At 51.3% G+C, this 13,485-nt stretch overlaps 1 protein-coding gene across 1 annotated transcript; it reads right to left on the reverse strand.

Moving 5' to 3' along the window:
- Positions 1–1,649: 1,649 nt before the first annotated feature.
- On the reverse strand, positions 1,650–8,466 carry LOC125730346 (uncharacterized). The gene is given in 5 exon segments (XM_049005775.1): positions 1,650–3,548; positions 3,551–6,949; positions 7,033–7,269; positions 7,427–8,015; positions 8,101–8,466. Coding segments are annotated over 5 exon segments (5,307 nt in total). The 3' UTR covers positions 1,650–2,832.
- Between the last annotated feature and the right edge of the window lie 5,019 nt (positions 8,467–13,485).

The raw sequence follows: 13,485 nt of genomic DNA on the forward strand, positions 1-13,485 counted from the left end.
AGTGCAGAGTTAACAGGTTTAATTAATCGTCCCCACGGATGCCAGTCATGAAATTTGAGAATTGCAAATTAAAACACAGGAAAAAATCAGGAACACTACAAGATAAAATATTTAGCAAACACTCAATGTGCATCCAGGGTGACAAGGGACAACTGGAGGATGATATGACAATCTGACAGTGACATTCACAGCACTTTATATGTTGCCAAAAACAGAAAAGGGGATTAAAATCAAGAATCAGAAATCATGTATGAGGGTGGGGCTGCTTGGTGGTGCAGTGATTAGCACTGTTACCTCCCACCACTGGGACTCAGGTTCGAGTCTCCGCCTGGGTCACATGTGTGGGGAGTTTGCATGTTCTCTCTTGCTAAATTGGCCGTAGGAGTGCATGTGTGTGTGAATGGTGTGTGAATGTGCCTTGCAATGAGCTGCCCCCCCGTCCTGGGTTGTTCCCTGCCTCGTGCACAGATCCTGCCAGGATAGGCTCTGGACCCCCCGCGACCCAGTAGCATAAGCGGTTTAGACAATGGATGGATGTATGAGGGTGAGTCACAATGACGACAGCTGCTCTGTTGACTTGGTCCCAGGAGTCGTCAGCGTTGGTCTGCCGGGGCCCCCGTCCTGTCTGTGGAAGCACCCGTCTTGTTGGCTGTTCTCTCTGCCTGGGCCCCCTCTCCTGCTGCCTCACGTTTGGGTTGAAGTGGCTCCCCAGTGCTTCTGTAAAGCTCTTTGTGTATCTTAGAAAAGGGCTGTATAAATGTAACATTCATTCATTTATTCAAGGTCCCAGCCAGAAGAGTGCAGTACTACACTGTCCCCCACAGCCTGAATCAGCTGGATGTTATAGGATTAAGACACTTCCTGCATTAGGCCATTTACCCTCAGTGTATTTCCATACCCTGACAGGATGGATGACAATACTATGGCCCTAATTTTCAATACACAGTTTTCACAGGAGTCTCACCCTCATCCACATTCTCTGCATTCCTTATCTCATGCTTCTTTGCCACCCGCATCTCCTCTGCCTGCTTTGTCTCATTTTCCCACAATTGAAACACCGTCCAATTTGTCTCTGTTTTAGTTCTACCACATTAGTCCCTGAGCAACCAGTCTGATCCCGTTCCTCTAATTTCAGACGCATCTGGCTTATCTGATTGGGACTGAAGCTGCTGTTACTAGGAAAACCACATTCGTCCCACTGGGGCAGGTCTGACACCGCGTCCTTCCCATATGTCTCCCATAATTGTTGTACAGAATTTCAGCTGGAGTTCTTTCCCAGAAGCAAGTAATTTCACTTTAGCACCTGTTCAGTAAAAGTCAAGTAGGTCTTTAATGTTATTTTTAACTTTACACAGTTGAGTATAGTACAGTTACAAAAGAAACTGTTTCCCTCGGACCAAGGTGCTACTTAAATTAACAGAAGACTAACACATACCAACCTAGCAACATACTGTATGGTGCATAATGAGCAAAAACTGTGCAAACATTGCAGGACAGTGCAAAAAGAGAGGACAACTGACACCAACGAGCACAAACAGCACAGTAAACCCAGTACTGAGAAGGCGCAGTTTGGTTGTCCAATGAGGTAGTGTTGGAGTTAGACTCCACCGAGTCCGTTGATGAGGGAAGGATGCAGTCTGAGGCGAAGGTTGGTTGCAAGTCAGCTCTTTTTAATGACGTCACAGATTGCAATCCGGGAGCACACTTAGATGCACAAAACAGTACATACCAAGAGTAGCTCAATATCTCTTGTCAGGGTCTGGTTTTTATACCCCGTTTAGGGCGTCTACTGTTCTTGTTGGTATTTTTCCAGTTGACGTAACATACAAGTGTTGTTTTGAAATTGCTGGCGTTAGTCCCCACACCCGTTCCCTTTTACCTTGTCTTGTTATGTTGCAATTTAGCAGTGTCAGCGACCCCCTCCCTTGTTATGTCCCCGCACGTCAAGCGTAAGCTTAATGTTACCGCGACCCTGTCAATGTACCTTCTGCTTTTCTAAATTTACTTGCACTTCGAGGAGGGCCGGAGCCCCCCTTTTTGTCCTGCCTATGTTCCAGTTCCAGTTAGTTCCCCATTCTCAGTGTGACAGAGGTTAGCACGCGGCCTAGCCCCCCTTCAATTCCCCCTTTTGATCTCTACTAAGAGATCATTACTGGTTTTAATGATTACATTGCTTTGCGCGAAAATTTGCGGTATCCCCCTTTTGATCTCCGCAAGGAGATCACTACAGGTTCTAATGATTGGATGGCTTTGTGCGAAATTTTGCGGTATCCCCCTTTTGATCTCCGCAAGGAGATCACCTATCAAGGAGGACACTCTAAACAGGCAATGGTACCTCCACCGGCCCTCCTTCCTCTGCGGTCGCAAGGAGGGGCACTGTTAACATGTACGTGTGGGAGTCCCTGTCCTTGTTCCCTATAGTGGATGTGATCAGCCGAATTGCAAGAGCACATAGGCAGGGAATACAACAACAGCCACAAGTGACCAGTGCATGTAGCACTCGATATTAGTATCAAAGCAATTAGCCCCTTACACTGCCCAAACTTGGAGGCTATCCAGTCGTCCCAAAGGTTCCCTATGCCAGACTGCTCATGTAGGGTGTAAGAGAGGGTGTGGAGACCTTCTAGCGCCTTGGTGACAGAACCGTACATTTTCACCATCGGCATGTTAGTCACGTTATACGTCATACACATTACTTGTTTTCCCCCCGCAGTCCCCCTTTTTATCTTGATCATCGTCATCCTGGTCCCGATCTTTCTCTGGTGGATGAGGTGTAGTCGTCTTCTTTCAGTCAGGGGTGGACTACCCTGCTGGTTGCCTCAGGTCAGGGGATTATTCTGCCCCTACTGCTGGGACCTGAGTTACTGCCGGTTCAGCCGAACCGGGTTGCTTTGCGCTGTCGGCGAGGTCCTCCTGGATCTCGGCGAGTGATCTGCTGGGCTCTGCTACCGCTGCGCACTGGCTCCAATGGTACCAGGTTTCACCTTTGCCTTTCAGCCGCACTGCGTGAGACGTCCGTTCCGTGACTTGGAAGGGGCCGGTCCACCTGGGCTCTGACCACTTCCTTTTGATGACCTTCAGAAGGACCCACTCCGCTGTATGTGGCTTGGCTGGCTGGGCCCCTGGTCTCGTTTCCTGGACCTGCTTGGAGAAATCTTTCACCAGCACTTGTAACTCCTCATAATATGCTTTGGCCGTGCTTACCCCTCCTTGTTCTGGTTTCCCCTCGAGTCCTCCGTAGGGCCCTGGGAATTGTCGTCCTGTCTGCAACTCGAACGGAGTGAACCCGGTTCCCCGATTTATGAAGCACCTGATTGACATTAGTGCCAGGGGTAATGCCTCAACCCAATTCAATTTAGTCTGTGCACAGATTTTTGCCAATTTTTGTTTGACCGTCTGGTTCATGCGTTCCACCTTCCCCTGGGACTGAGGATGATACACTGTCCCGAACGCATGTTTAAGTCCCAACGCCCTTTCTGCCTTCTGCAGATCCTCGCTTTTGAAATGTGAACCATTGTCTGACCTCACCCTCTCGGGGAACCCATGCCGGGTATACAATGGTTTACTAGGAACTTCACCACCGAGGCCCCGTCTTCTCTCCTAGTGGGCCAGGCTTCTGGCCACCCTGAGAATGCATCCACTCACATCAGCACATATCGCATCCCACGCACCGGTATTATCATGTCGGTGTAGTCTAGGACTATTTCCTCTCCAGTCCTATGACATGCTGGAAGCTGACCCTTTTCTGGTTTTACCGTGGGTCTTGGGTTATGCAGCGCACAGATCTCACAGCTTCTCACAAACTCCTTTACCATATCCTTCAGGAACGGATGCCACCATGCTCTCAAATTGTGAAGCATCTGTCCTGTCCCCACATGCCCCACACCGTGTGCCTCCTCTATGACCTGTTGCCTAATTCCCATAGGTAGGGCTGGCTTCCCCTCCCTATTACACCACAGGCCCTCTGTTTCTATGCCCCCCTTTTCTGCCCACATGTTCTTCTCCTCTGGGGAGGCTTGGGCCTGCATGACTCGGATCCTGCTTGAGGTCAGCCTGCCCTGTCCCTCCAGTTCCTCTTCTACTGTAACCATCTGTCTGCTTACCTCATACCCCGCTGCCACTTTTGCTTCCGCATCTGCAGCTTGATTGCCTTGTGCTATCACTGTCCCTGACCCCTCATGTCCTTTGCACTTTACCACAGCTATTTTCTCCGGAAGCATCAATGCCTCTGCTAACTCTCTCATATCTGCCTCATGCTTAATCGGTTTGTTTCCTGCCGTTAAGAACCCAGCCCTCAGCCACTGGCTGAGTTCCACATGCACAGCCCCCACCGCATACGCTGAGTCTGAATAGAGGGTGACTGCTTTACCTTCGGCCAATTTTAAAGCTTCAATGACTGCCCTGATCTCCGATTGGGCCCCCTCCAGTCTCTCTGCTTTCAGTGTCCTGAATCCCAGGCCTTCTCTCGCTACCACTGCAAACCCTGCTTGCAAACTTCCACTCTCTGTTCGAAAACAACATCCATCAGTAAACCACTCCTCCGTACCTTCTATCTGTTCGGCTGCTAGGTCCTCCCTGACCTTTTCCTCTTTCCTAACCCTGGCCTCACATTCGTGGGGTGCCCCTCCCCCCATTCGATCAGCCATGTTGATGCAGTCATGGACAAAAGTTAAATGTGGCGCCTCTAAAATTGTGCTGAGCCTCTGCTGTCTTAGAGACGTCATTGTGAACGTTTGTGAGTTCACATAGGCCACCACACTGTGCGTGGTCAGGATGTGCAGGGCATGGCCCATCACAATGTGTGCTGTTTTCTGCACGGCTTTTGCCACTCCTGCCACATGTCTGGTGCATGACGGATGTCGCTGTTCTGTGGTGTCGAGTTTGGTGCTAATATACATCAATACCTTCCTCTCTCCCCCCTTTTTCTGAAACAAGACGGCGTTCACGACGTCTCCAGTTTCAGAAACATCTAAATGAAACGGGAGAGAATAATCAGGTAACGCCAAATCAGCTGCTTGGGCCAACCTCTGCTTGAGAGTGATGAAAGCCTCCTCTGCAGGTTGATCCCACGTCAGAGTGGCGCTGAGGCTCCGCAGGCCATGTGGCCGCACCAGAGCCCTCAGTGGTTGCGTCAGATCCGTGTAATCTGCAATGTAAGTTCGGCTGTATCCGGTCAGTCCCAAAAAGGACAACATGTCCTTCACAATAATTGGTTTAGGGTGACTCAGGATGGCTGACCGATGGGCCGGAGAGAGCCCTGTTCCCTTACCTGACAGGACCCTCCCCAGGAAGGACACCACCGTCCGGGCCACCTGTATCTTATCCTTACTGACCTTAAATCCTTTTTCTGCCAGCCAGAGGAGCACTGACCGCGTTGCCTCGAGTGCCGCCTCCGCTGTCGGGGCCGCGATAAGCAAGTCATCGACGTACTGGACGAGGGTGACCCCATCCGGGAGATGGCAGCCCTGCAACGACTGCTTCAACACCTGGTTGAAAATCCCAGGAGACAGAGCAAATCCCTGTGGGAGTCGCGTGTACCTGAACTGGCATCCCCTGTACGTGAACGAGAATACGTCCCTGCAGTGGGGTGCTAGTGGTAAAGAAAAGAAAGCATTAGCCAGATCAATGCAAGTGAACCATGTTTGGGACGGCGTAAGATTGGTGAGAGCGACGTAGGGATTAGGAACTGGAACAGTGGGAGTCAGCAGCAGCTCATTGATAGCGCGCAAGTCGTGCGCCATACGATACTTGCCTGTTCCTGCCTTCTCTACTGGGAGTATAGGAGTATTCCACTGAGAGGTGGACCCTTCTAATACACCCGCCCGTAAGAGACCGGCTACAGTCTCTGCTATCCCTTCCTCTGCAGCTGGTTTGTGTTGATATTGCTTGACCCAGAGGGGTCCAGCACTGGGGTGCAGTAGGAAGTCGACGGGCGTGCAGTCCACCAAACCAACATCAGTGGGGCTGGTGGACCACAGTGAGTTTGGCAGAGAAGCCAGTAGTGCTGCTGCACCGGGATGATCCATCTTTTCCCTACCATGGTCCCTAGACAATTGTTCATGCTGTAACCTGGCTGTGTCTGTCACCTTAGTTTGAATACAGTAGGAACTGCAGGAGGGGGAGTACGAGATTTGAGGGATCTGAGTGAGAACCCAGTCCGTAGCTGAAGTGGCTCTTTTCACTATTGGGCCTAAATCTTTAGCCTGATGCTTAGGATGTAGGGCGAGAGAGACGTGTGGCACCGCCTCCTCTCCCATCCTGTACCAGGGCAGTTGCTCAGGAGACAGGTGGACTGCTGAGGCCACCCCCTCGGGACCTACATAAATGTTTTGGGAAGCAACTTGCCACTCGTGGCCTTCCAGTTGCTCAGAAAACAGGTCCCCATACCATTCTGTGGAATTTCGGTCATAAAACAGTGTCACATGTGGGGGGTCGGGCGGAGGAACGTAGGGTTCCAGGAGGGAGATCCAGGAGCGCCACGCGGAGTACACCGCCAGGATACCCGCCGGGCTAGGCTGCAGGAGGCCCCAGTAGATGTCAGCCACCGGATGTTGTGACACAGGTTGCATCAGCCACTGCCCGGTGCCGCCTGTCGCTCCGTCACATGGCAGGCGGGTCCCTTCGGGGAGGGTGACAACCAAACCCTCAGCATTACACAGAATTGAAGCCCCCAGCTTCACCAGCATGTCCTGCCCCAGAAGGTTCACAGGCACTGCAGCGGAGACCACAAACGGGTGTAGAAAGGTCTGTCCCCCCAACCGCACTCTCACAGGCTTAGTCACTGGCAGTTTCTGCTCCTCCCCGGAGAAGCCCACAACGGTCACTGTAGTGGTGGAAAGATGTTGTTGGTTAGGCATCACATTCAAAGTCGAATATGTGGCCCCTGTGTCCACCAAGAACGGCAGTTCTTTGTCCATGACCTTTAGGGACAGCATGGGGTCTGCCCCCCCTGCGTCCCGGGCCACCCGTGGGCACCGTCACTGGGAGGGGTCTCCCCACTCCCAGTCCTTGGATCCTGTAAGGGTGGGGTACTGCCCTCCTCCGGGAACAGCCTGTGGATTGGGTGCAGTCGCTTGTCCTGCTGGGGGTCCTCCTTGGGCCTGTCCTGCTCCGCACTCCCTGGCCCAATGACCCACAGCCCCACACCGGAAACAAGCTCCCTGCGGTGGCCACCTCTGCGACATACCCCGGCCCCATCCCCAGTTCCCGGCTCCCCGGCCTCGGCCCCCACGGCCTCTTCCCCATTGCTGGGGACCCCAACCCTGATTACTGTAGTTGGGGGTTTGTCCAACCCATGGGCCGAACTGGGGTGGTGGTGCTCCTGCCACCATCTGTCTCCCCTGCCCTTTCTTTTTGTAAGTCTGTGCTTTTTGTCTCGCTTCTCCCACCTGCAGTTTCAACAACTGTGTCTGTAAATCTTTCAGACCTCCTTCCTCTTTTGTGGCCTCGTCCCTCGCTCTCTGAAGATGATGCAACACATGTCTATCCCACACGGGGGACTCAGCGCCTGGGAGGTCAGGATTAGCTAACATAGCTGCTTTCACTTGCTCAGGGACACCTTCCAGGACCGCTCGCCGGAACCACTCCTGCTGAACCCCCGCCTGCCCCGGGTGACACCCAGTTCTCCGCGTCCAATCCTCCTTACATTTGTCCAGATATTCTCTGGGGGGTATTTTAGGGTCCCACGAAAATTTTGGCATGCTAGCCCCACTTGGGGCGGGGAACATCTCCCGCATGGCTTCCCCCAAGCCCAGCACTACGTCTGTTAGAATCACACCGTCGCTGCGAGTAAGTGTCCCTGCCCTTTCCTCTATTTCCTGCAGAGAATGTTTAGTGAGGCACCTCGCAGCCACTGCTCTGAAATCACCCAAGGCCAACTTTGTTCCCTGCGTCAGCTGGTCTAATTTATCCATCCAGTGACCTCCCCCGTCTGCAGGAGGGGGCATCTTGTCTGCTAGTGCCTGCACGTCTCCTAAGGAGAACGGCTTGTATCTCTCTGGGCCCCCTGAAGCCCCCTTAATAGGGGAAACTGCTTAGACTTCAGGCTAGGTCGCCGCTGTAGTATGCGGGACCTGAGGATTCCCTTCTCTCAGGCTCTACCCCCTCGCCTTGTTCCCCGTCCAAATCAATCAACACTTTCTCATCCTCATCTTCCTCACAATACCCCGACAATTCACCGATAATCTCAACTTCCCCTCTCCTAACCCGTCCCCGGTCTCGGAGAGGGGTGAGGCTGCCCCTATTACCCCGGGCTGCCTCCTCCTTTTGCTCTCTGATCACCCTTTCCTGGAAGGCTTGCTTAGTGCTGCCTTTACCAGGGGTGCCCGTACTTTCTCCCTCGGAATCCCTAGCGGTTTCACAATCCGAGTCTCTTTCCTCCACACTACCGCCATCCCTTCCCAGGAGGTTCCCTTCCCCCTGGGTTTGAACCTGAACCGTTCCCCTGTAACATGTATTACTGGACATATGTGCGCCGGGGGAGCGGTGGGAAATCCCCCACGGCTGGTGTACGCCGGGGGTTGTTTGTCACTTTTCCTAGTTCCCTGCCCCTCTGGGACTGGGTCACAGTTATCGTTATCTCCACTTTCCCTATGCAGGTGATCGATCCCTTGCCAGAAAATGGCTAGGTGAGCCCACACTTGCCTCTCCTACTCCTGTTTCTCTCCCTCTTTTCTCCACTTTCCCTGTTGTAACCCCCTTGCTTTCTCTAGCTCACGTCCTGCCTCATCTTTCAGGCCTCTATGCTCCCTTTCCTTACGCCATAAAAGTGCTCCTAATGATTGCCTCTCCTCTGGTTTGTATCCAGCACTTTTCACTGCAATACCCATACGCTTCCACGCATCTGCCGTCTCTCTCTCTCGGCCCTTTTCCTGTGCTGCTTTACCCACTGCTATTTTTAGCAACTGCATTTGTTCAGACAGAGGCTTCCACCGCCCGCGCACTGGTGGACCCCAGCCTCCGTCATCCAATTCTCTATCAAATTCGTGCTCCATGTTTTACCTTATCCGACCTACGCTTTTCCTGATCTAATAGCCCTTGCGCCTCAGGATGTGGATTCACCCCCCCACACTTAGTACACCTTTTCGCTGTCACTGAGTGCCCCACCAATAAACACCACCAAAACATAAACACACACACAATTATCAAGCCACGGACAACAGTAAACAGTAAGTAATCAATTGTAAATGCAAAGAATAAATGGCTCTATGTACACCTTATCTCACACCAGTTCCCCACCAACCCCCAGTCACCAACTCGCACTAAATACACTTTATTTACACGGGTAGTTTCGAGGATTCTATACCTCCTACAATGATCCTTTTTCGGGAGGATGAACCTGACTCCTCCAGCCAAACGAGCTGCTTGGGGGTCCTATATCCCCGGGCTGCTCAGGCCCAGCTGTCCTACTACCTGCCAGCAGTAGGTGGGGTGCCAATCCACGGACGGGTCCCAGACCCTTGCCAATAGGTTCTGTGCGGGGTCCCTGACCCACCGTCACATCTGAGAGCCCTCTGTTTTACAGGGTCCCTGACCCCCTGCGAAGGCTCCTAGGTCCCAGACCTTCTATCACAGCGCTTTCCTCATGGGTCCCAGACCCTTCAACAACAATACTATTCTCAAGGGTCCCAGACCCTTCAGAGCTACACCCCCAACAAACCCTCGCCCCAATATTGGTTGACAGATCCTGAGACACTTCCAGCCACTTTTTAGGAATAGCCAATATGCAGAGTTTGATAAAACAGGCTCTGCCTACCTTTTTTCTCTGGGCCCCGTGGCTGTCCGCGTCCGCAAGACCTCGTCTCTGGTTCTAATTAGCACAACCTCCTCCTCATCCCGGACGAGCCCCCAAATTGTTGGAGTTAGACTCCACCGAGTCCGTTGATGAGGGAAGGATGCAGTCTGAGGCGAAGGTTGGTTGCAAGTCAGCTCTTTTTAATGACGTCACAGATTGCAATCCGGGAGCACACTTAGATGCACAAAACAGTACATACCAAGAGTAGCTCAATATCTCTTGTCAGGGTCTGGTTTTTATACCCCGTTTAGGGCGTCTACTGTTCTTGTTGGTATTTTTCCAGTTGACGTAACATACAAGTGTTGTTTTGAAATTGCTGGCGTTAGTCCCCACACCCGTTCCCTTTTACCTTGTCTTGTTATGTTGCAATTTAGCAGTGTCAGCGACCCCCTCCCTTGTTATGTCCCCGCACGTCAAGCGTAAGCTTAATGTTACCGCGACCCTGTCAATGTACCTTCTGCTTTTCTAAATTTACTTGCACTTCGAGGAGGGCCGGAGCCCCCCTTTTTGTCCTGCCTATGTTCCAGTTCCAGTTAGTTCCCCATTCTCAGTGTGACAGAGGTTAGCACGCGGCCTAGCCCCCCTTCAGTAGCAATAAAAATAAATAAAAGTAACTGTAAACATGGCGACAATAAGATAAAAAATAGTAGTTAAATAATAAAGTGTGTTAATGAGTGTATGTGTGTGTGGTATCAGATTAGTCCCTGAGAGTTCAGTAGTCTGACGGCATGGGGGATAAAGCTGTTTGAGTCTGGCTGTAAAGGCCCGAATGCTCCGGGACCTATTTCCAGAAGGCAGGAGGGTGAAACGATAATGTGAGGGGTGGGTGGGGTCATCCACAATGGTGGTGGCTTTGCGGATGCAGTGTGTGGTGTGAATATCTGTGATGGAGGGGAGAGATATGTTAGGGTTATCTTCTTCTGAAGATGCGCTGGAAACAAACCAGTCTCTGAACACAGAACAACGCAGACAGCTGTGATGACGTTTTACTTGCTGCAAGGTGTAGGGAATCCACTTGCAGAGTCTCCGCAGTTTCAGCAAAATGATGGTTTATTGAACAGCAAAAATAATACAATGTAATACAGTGTAGAGACACACCGGGTACTGAAAGGCAGCTCAGATACAAATTGAAGACAGTTCTTCACCCCCCTTTATACCCAAAAAGGCCCTCCCCACCAAGGTGTTGTGTGTAGGTGTTGTGAGTGAATTTACATATAAAGAGTGACCCCCTGGAGTGTGAGGATCCTGAGACAGGGACGGGACAGGACAGGGTGGAGACTTTTATGATCATTGTAATTCAATTCTTATCACCTTATCTTATCCTTATCACCATAGTGGTGCCAACTGGAACCCCCATTCTCTCCCTGGCTTCCCCCATGATCATAAATTCCTAACATTGTCTGCATTCAAATGATCAACCAAGAACCTTGGGACATTTTTACCACTTTTCCTTACAAAGGGAAGCCCGGTCCTGACCTCGAGGTGTCAGCCTCTCAGTCGAACTCAGCCAACTTCGAAAGAGTAACTCCCCTCGCAGTGTCTTTTATTGAGGTACACAAACAGGATATGCAACTGACATTGAACATTGTTTGTCACCATATATGGGGTGGAAATATTCAAGCGACAGTTCTTGAGACGTGTTATTGCTCAATTAAGATCAAGCTGCGGCAGGGTGTTGTTTCTAAGCGTCTAGCAAAATGATGATAAAAAAAGTACATATTTCTCTAACACGATACTCCCAATGATTTTCTCACCTGTCATCACTATCTGTTGTAGGGACTTGTGATCTGAGGCGACACAGTTCTCAAAGCAGACCGTGATGCAGCTGCTCAGGGTGCTTTCAACAGTTCCCCAATAGAGTGTGAGAATGGGAGATGGGCTTTTCTGAGCTTCCGTGGAGAGTAGAGGTGCTGCTGTGCTTTCCTTACTATGGAGCTGATGTTGAAGGACCTGGTGAGATTCTCCGCCAGATGGACAACAAGGAATCTGGTACTCTCTACGATCTCCACAGATGAGCCATCGATGTGCAGCAGAGAGTGGTCACTCTGTGTTTTGTGTTCTTCTAACGTCAACAACCATCTCTTTGGTCAACATTCAGAGACAGGTTGTTGGCTCTGCAGCAGTCCGATAGTCATCACACTTCCTCTTTGTATGCTGAGTCACCGTTTTTATTGATGAGACCCACAACAGTCTTGTCATCTGCCTGATGTTGATGATGGAATTCGAAATGTGCATTGCTGCTCAGTTGTGAGTCATCGGAGTTAACAGCAGTGGGCTGAGCATAAAGTCCTGGGTTCCTGCTACAGCGTCTGAGCAGTTGCCTTCGTCGCCCATAGCTCCTGCGCAGCCCGAGCAGCCGCCTCCGCTGCCCCCTGCGGCCCCAGAGCCCGAGCAGCCGCCGCCTGCTTTGCCCGTAGCTCCTGAGCAGCCGCCTCCGCTGCCCCCTGCGGCCCCAGAGCCCACGCCCGAGGCGCTCCCTCCGCCTCAAATGACTGTGCCCCCTGGGGCTCTTGTTCCTGGCCCCACTCCTGTCCCTGACCCAGCTCCAGACTTTCCTGCCCTAGTCCCCGAGGAGGTCCCGGACAGTCTGACCACCGTGTGTGCCACGCCCCCTGATTATCCACGTGTGCTTCCCTGATCGTACCCAGCTGTGTCCGATTATTTTCAATCAGTCCTGTCTATTTGAGTTCATGTCTTACTAGAGTTCAGTGTCCGTCATTGAAGTCCGTCTGCGTGAGATGTTTCCTGCACCCCGTGTTCCTAATAAATCCCCGTATCCTGCCTGCCTTGCCTGTTTCTTGCCCGTCCGCCGCTCCCGTTAAATGGCGATCGTGACACAAGGCACACGCACATCAAGTACCAATGCAGCAAATACAGATGAACAATTTAGGAGGAATACTAGTCAAAGGAAGGAAGAAAAGCAGCCCACCCTATCTCATGGTCACGGACACAAACATCAGGGAGTGTTATGAAGAAGACATCACACTTAACACCATTGGTTTTATGCAGTGAATTACACCAGAGAGAGTTTTTACATTCTAGCTGTGTTACGTAACATTCCTCAGCCTTCAGGTTTTTTCCACACAATGCACGACATGCAGGGGTGCCAAACAAAACAGCGGAACTGCAGTGTAGCCAATTATTTGTTTCAGTAGTTTTAAGAAAACTAGAACATAAAATGTTTGTTTTACTTAGTCCACAAAAGAGTTTTTACCTATCTTAGTGTATTTTACATCACATACACTCTCGGTCCGTTGTGGAGTCCATCCCACTGTAGTTGGAGAATGCTGCCATCAGTCGCTTGGTGTAGCACTCGCAGGATTTACCAGGCTCCTGTTTAAACTGATGCATCATGCCCCAGTCCATGCGCAGGAGGACCAGTCTCTGAAGGGCTGTCGCATGGTGAGGCCTGTTCTGCCTGGGGTCCAGCAGGTCACTGGCAATGTCCTTCAACTCACAGTGGGCTTGCGTTCATAGTGGGGTACCGCAGGGTTCGATTTTAGGACCACTATTGTTCCTAATTTACATAAATGATATGGATACCAATATATACAGTAAACTGGTGAAATTTGCAGATGACACCAAGGTGGGTGGTGTAGCAGATACTGAATTAGTGGCTCAGCAGCTACAGCGGGATCTTGATTTAATTAGTGACTGGGCCGATACCTGGCAGATGGAATTTAACGTCGATA

The sequence above is a fragment of the Brienomyrus brachyistius genome, unplaced genomic scaffold (assembly GCF_023856365.1).
Source record: "Brienomyrus brachyistius isolate T26 unplaced genomic scaffold, BBRACH_0.4 scaffold1169, whole genome shotgun sequence".
NCBI lineage: Eukaryota > Metazoa > Chordata > Actinopteri > Osteoglossiformes > Mormyridae > Brienomyrus > Brienomyrus brachyistius.